We start from the raw sequence: 6,294 nt of genomic DNA, 5'->3' as shown, positions 1-6,294 counted from the left end.
TTTTTAAAAGCCAGTACTTTTTTACTTTTACTTAAGTACAAATGTTAATGTGGTAGTTTTACTTTTACTTGAGTACATTTTTGTCTGTGTATTTGTACTTTTACTTAAGTAAATTTTTTGAGTACTTTCTCCACCACTGGAAAGCACGTGCGTAGGGAACTACAGACACCGTGAAAGCTCAAACAATAGGTTTCGGCAAAGTTGTCACTTTCTTCACGTTTTTGCGGGAAACTAATAATAATAACAATGACAACAATAATAACAGCAGCAATAATAATAATAATAATAATAATAATAATAATAATAATAATAATAATAATAGTGATGATAAATACATATAAGTCACATATATATTATAACTATTATAAATGTATATATATGTTATATATGTTATTCTTTCTTGTTGAGGCACCTTAAAAGATTAAATTAATGGAACAGACATAGGTTTTTTTCTTTTTTCTATGCTTGTTTCCTTGATTTATTTAGATTTTTGTCTTAGTTTTGTTTCGTTTACAAATCTGTTTAACACATATTTAGCATCCTCACCCACAATTCATGTCATTAGCTAGCGGTAATGCACCATAATGCTGCTACTAACCACAATTAAAATTAACAAGAAGAATATTTTTCATAAAGAAGAATGGGATGCTTTCATAAGATCCACAAGAGAAATGGACAAATGAGGAGAAAAGAAAGAAAGAAGAGAGAAGATATAATTATTTCACGACTTAAAATCGGACACAATGGGCTGAATAGCTCATTAGTTTTGATAGGAAAACATCAGACAGGGAAATGTGATTGTGGGGAAGATTAGATAATATAAAATGTTATTTTGAATTGTAGAAATTACCGGATTCAGAGAAACACGTTAATGAGGAACCTCTGTAATATGAGAATGAAATTTGACATTGTTGATTTATTGCAAAAGGATTTTGTTGTTGTTGTTTTTTGTCACGTGGTCGACACTACTTCCCGGTTGGTGACGGTGTTACGTCGGTCGACGTAAGAGCCGTAAAGCTCACCTAACGTTTTTTGCCAACCAGCCACCATTAAGTTTCAAGAAGAGGAAGAAGTAAGAGACTTTCCGAGATCGTTAGCAGAGTTAGCTTTAATATGCTGAATATTTGTGTTTCTGCAGCAACAATGTCTTTATCTCAGTCTCTGAGAGAGCTTATCAGGGAGCGACTGTCCGCAGCTGCAGAAGAAATATTCACAGAGTTTGATAAAACCATCGTCCACTACGAGGAAGAGCTGGATCGTCAGCGGAGTCTGCTGGAAATCTGCTGGAAACCCAGAATAGAGCTGCAGAGAATAGGTATGAACCACCAGAGGAACTGATGTTGATTTACTGATCATAGAAATGCACGGAAGTCTGGTTGGATGGAGATGTTTCAGATTAAAATCTCAGCGCAGGGCGAGGCCCCACTTGTAGCTTCTAATTTGAGAAAGTGTCAAAAGACGATTTCACTTAATTTTCCGTTGGTTGAACATCTTTACTCTGGTCTCATTTAAAAATAAAAAAGTCAGACTACTAAAATCAGAACTAGATTATACTACACTAAAAGCGGACAATTTCATACGAAGTTTTTTGATTTATTAAATCTTTTAGATCTGTTAAACTTTGATTTTATGCGGACTTCTGCCCAGGTCCCTCTTGAAAATGAGATCTGGATTTCAACGGGGTTTACCTGGTTAAATAAAGAAAATAAAAAAACGTTTTAACATCTTTGTTAAAACTCACCACGTCGTGACTAGACAGAATCTGTGTAAAAAAAACAACTCTATTTCTTCTACCTTTTATAGTCCTGCTGTCATCTGAACAACTTCTCTGCTCTGTCAGAAACAACCAATCAGAGTCAGGAGGAGGAGCTTAGTGCTGTCAATTTTGCTGGTCTATTCTGCCCAGACCGTCTCCCTTTGTCTCTGCTACATTCACTATCTAGTTCACTAACAGAGCCTGTCACGATAGCATGGCCGCTGACGACGGAGGATAAACATTGTTTCTGAAATGGCAAGTTGTGTATGCAAGACTGATTGACAACACTAAGACCCTCCTCCTGGATCTGATTGGTTGTTTTTGACTGGAAGCTGAATAACTTTTCAGAGAGCAATAGGAGCACTTGGAGGAGCTTGATCTTTCCACAGATTATCTGTCTCATACTATAGTGTCACAACATGGTGACAGTTTGAACAAATATGGGAAAAAAACGTTTTATTTTGTAAAAGATATTTGTGATTTGTGAAAGTTCAACACGGGCGTATTAGTGCCTTTTGTTTCAGGCTCACACTAGAACCATTTATGTTTCAATTGGCTTCAGACGTGGATACAAATGTCGACTGACAGAAGAAATGTACATATTTATAAAAGTGCTTTCCAGAACAGAAATATGTGTTTATAATTATCAATAGTTCAAAAAAATTAGTAGGTTAATTTTTTTATAAAGACTCAAATGTCAACGATCTGTGTTCTCTGTGTTTCTATAACAGTTTAGAGCAGGGGTGTCAAACTCCAGTCCTCAAGGGCCGCTGTCCTGCAGTTTTTAGATGTGCCACAAAACACTGGAATGAAATGGCTTAATTGCCTCCTTCTTGTGTAGATAAGTTCTCCAGAGCCTTGCTAATGACCTCATTATTCTGTTCAGGTGTGGTGCAGCAGAGGCACATCTTAAAGTAACAGGACAGTGGCATTTGAGGACTGGAGTTTGACACCTGTGCTACAGAGGGCTTAATAATGTCCAAAACATGTTTAGATGCACAAAATTAGAAATGTGAAGTTTTCTTTCTTATTATCACATTTGTCATCACTTTTCTTTTGTTGCCTCTCCAGACATTTCACATCTGTTCAATGAGCAGGAGAGTCATTTGAATTTGGACCAATGGGAATTAAAACCTCTAGGAGAGAACCAGGAAGATCCAGGACCTCAGCAGACGCATCAGAACCACTGTGATCTGGACCCACTCCTTGTAAAAAAGGAACAAGATGAGCCGGAACATCCACAGATACAGATTGAACAGTTTGAAATTAATCAAGAGGCTGATATAGAAAATCCTTACTATGATGAGAGAAACCTCAGTCAAACTGTACCAAACTTTGACCAGCTCGTCGTTCAGTTCTCTTCCGACAATGAGAACCAAAACCAGGAAAGAAGCGACAATGAAGACTCCGGATCAAGTACAGATGCTAAATTAAAACAAATTAAAGGGCATCAGAAAATCAGAAGAAATTGTGACAATGTAGACAAACCAAAAGTAGAGAAACAGAAGAAAAGACAGATTAAGGTGAATTTATTGGCTGGTAAAGATTTTACAAGAACTGAGATCAGAGAGAGGTCCTTCTTGTGTCTGACATGTGGGAAACAGTTCAAAAATGGTGGGAATTTATCTCAGCACACTAAAATTCATTCAGGCGAAAGGCCCCATTTGTGTTTGACTTGTGGAAAAACATTTCTTCGAAAATCTCAATTCATGAGTCACATTCAAATTCATACAGGTGAGAAAGCATTCTCGTGTAAGATCTGTGGAAAACGCTTCAACAACAGTGGAAATTTATCTCGGCACAAAAAAATTCACTCAGGCCACAAGCCTCACTTGTGTACGACGTGTGGAAAAAGGTTTATTCAAAAAATTCAATTAACTCGTCACATAAAAACGCACAAGTAAGAGGCCGTTTTCATGTAAGATCTGTAGAAAACTTCCCTCCAATGTAGTAACTTGCATTGTTTGTGAAACCTTTTGAGCATTGAAAGTGTCTCAGGCAGGACTTTTTTTCCGGATAACGTACTGTCATGCCTCGGATTTGTGGAAATTGGATATTATTCACAGTGGTTCTGAGCTGTTGTGTGTTTTTTGACTTGTGTTGTAAAGTTACAAACAGTGGATATTGTGACGTCTGCATAATGGCATCCCGACACACTCTTCATTCCAGTAGGTGGCGGTAATGAGCCACACTGTTGCTTCCCAGTCGTTATTAAGAAGAAGAAAAGGACTTTCTGTGTCTGAGGTAGCTTTCCTCTATTGTGCCTTCTTTCTGTGCCGAATATTTGTGTTTCCACACCAACAATGTCTTCATCTCAGTCTCTGAGAGACTTTATCAGTGAGCGACTGACCGCAGCAGCTGAAGAAATATTCACAGAGTTTGATAAAATCATCATCCAGTTCGAGGAAGAGCTGGATCGTCAGCGGAGTCTGCTGGAAATCTGCTGGAACCCCAGAATAGAGCTGCAGAGAATAGGTATGAACCACCAGAGGGACTGATGTTGATTTACTGATCATAGAAATGCACGGAAGTGTGGCGTGTTTCAGATTAAAATCTCAGCGCGGGGCGAAGTCCAAATTGTAGCTTCTAAGTTGAGAAGGTGTCAAAAGACGATTTCACTTCATTTTCCATTGGTGGAACATCTTTACTCTGGTCTCATTTAAAAACAAAAAATCAAGACTATTAAAATCTGCACTAGATTATTCCACACTAAAAACGGAATTTTTCATACAAAGTTTTTTGATTTATTAAATCTTTTTGATCTGTTGAACTTATTTTTTTTTTTACATCTTAAAATTGTCACCTCGTCGTGACAAGACAGAGAATCTAAAAAAAAACAACAAAAAACTAATAACCTTCTTTAATGGTCCTGAACCTTCTTTAATGGTCCTGAACCTTCTTTAATGGTCCTGCTGTCATCTGAAAAACTCTTCTGCTCTGTAGGGGTGAAAGTAGTTTTAAATTCTTGGGGGTATTATGACAAGAAAATATATATACATACATATTACTTCTTTGTGTGCTTTGGAGTTTCTGTGCTGATTAATTTTTTTGCGAAGCAATAAAAGCTGGTAGCTCTTGAATTGCTACAAAATAAAGCTGTATTTCTCTTAGCCTGGCTGTAATGTTGACACCTTGAGATGCCATGAGACCTAAATCCTGAACATCATGGCATGGAGTGCATCCTACTTTTCCATGTCTGGCATATAATCATTCATTTTACCTTTTTAACTGGTTCTATTGATCCTGTGTTCAGACAGAGGGATAATCAGTAGCCCAGCATCATGACCTGTTTGTTCTGAAGATCCTTCAGCTTCCACTTCTCTTCCTAACATGATGCCTCCTCACCCTGACTCTCATACTGACAGGAGGAACCACAGAGCTCTTTAAGATTAAAGCTCATCTCCTGAAGTTGGGATGTTTTTCCTCCAACAGGTTCCAGAGGAATCACCTCAAACCAGATGTTGGACAGGATTTTATTTCAATGTCATTTGTGAATGTTAGAGCCTCATTGTCAACAGTGGAGCTATAAAGATCAAAAAAGGTTATTATTTTGGAGAAAATCTCATCAACATCAATATTTCCACTAAATAAGAAGCAAAAAACTAAATTGTTTGATAAAGGACAAGCCTCAGACTCTGAGCTCGACCGCACTAAACTATTTTTTTATATTGGATAATTTAATTTCACATAATTATCGCGGAAGAAGCCATTTGTTTGTTTTAGATTTTTCTTTAAGTATTTAACATGTTTGATGTTTGTTGTAAATGACGTATACTCACAAAGAACGAGGTAATTAGTCCAAGTTTGTCGTTTATTGAATGTTCAGAAACTACAGCGGCTGTGATGAGTCACAGCAAAGGTAAAACAACCCGAACAGGTGATCAACTCTAAACCACTCGCACCTGTTTTACTCTCCGTCTCTCTGTGTCATTTTAGCACACACGTTGCCACGGCAACCTCCTGCGCTCTACAAGCCGACCCGAGATTACGTTAAAAATATAACATTCAGTCCGTTACGATATTAGGTTTGCAGGGTTGATATTTATTTTGCGATCATTAATAAACCTCAGAGGTGGTTGATTAGTTAATTTTAAACTCCTGCTCTGCTAGTTATTTTGATAATGGAACCGAAACGCACAGACTTGCGCAACACCTTGTAGAAAGAATAATTAGGGGCATGCCATAGCATGGCAGGCACCTATTGTTCTACACCCAATAGAACGTCTCTTTATTTATTAGGGGCATGCCATAGCAATGCATAAGGAGAGCAGTACTGAAGTCAGTACTGCCTCCATGCATTGCATGGCAGGCACCTATTGTTCTACACCCAATAGAACGTCTCTTTATTTATATATATCTTTATTTTTCTTCCATTACCGTTAATGCGGCTCGTACCGCTGCGTGCCCACCCACAAAAGTGGTATCAAATCGTGCGGCTCGATGGAGAAGGGAGCTATTATTTTTATTGGGGATCGGAGTTAAAATGATTACATAAATTAATAAAAACGAAAAAATTTGAGATTTTGTGTCTCACAGAA

At 37.6% G+C, this 6,294-nt stretch overlaps 2 protein-coding genes across 2 annotated transcripts in view; both read left to right on the top strand.

The window, feature by feature from the left end:
- Positions 1 to 1,029: 1,029 nt before the first annotated feature.
- On the top strand, positions 1,030 to 3,685 carry LOC103470399 (zinc finger protein 420-like). The gene is made up of 2 exons (XM_017306693.1): positions 1,030 to 1,315; positions 2,828 to 3,685. The coding sequence occupies exons 1-2, from the start codon at positions 1,114 to 1,116 to the stop codon at positions 3,658 to 3,660; spliced, it is 1,035 nt and encodes a 344-aa protein (XP_017162182.1). The 5' UTR covers positions 1,030 to 1,113; the 3' UTR covers positions 3,661 to 3,685.
- Positions 3,686 to 3,959: 274 nt separating this feature from the next.
- LOC108165623 (gastrula zinc finger protein XlCGF57.1-like) overlaps positions 3,960 to 6,294 on the top strand; it is an 11,523-nt gene continuing 9,188 nt past the window's right edge. The window contains exon 1 of the mRNA XM_017306690.1: positions 3,960 to 4,231. Coding sequence (XP_017162179.1) covers positions 4,060 to 4,231 — 172 coding nt within the window. The 5' untranslated portion in view covers positions 3,960 to 4,059. The remainder of the gene's footprint in view (positions 4,232 to 6,294) is intronic.

This window comes from Poecilia reticulata, linkage group LG9 (genome assembly GCF_000633615.1).
Source record: "Poecilia reticulata strain Guanapo linkage group LG9, Guppy_female_1.0+MT, whole genome shotgun sequence".
Classification (NCBI taxonomy): domain Eukaryota; kingdom Metazoa; phylum Chordata; class Actinopteri; order Cyprinodontiformes; family Poeciliidae; genus Poecilia; species Poecilia reticulata.
This window is presented reverse-complemented; position numbering and strand designations above follow the sequence as displayed.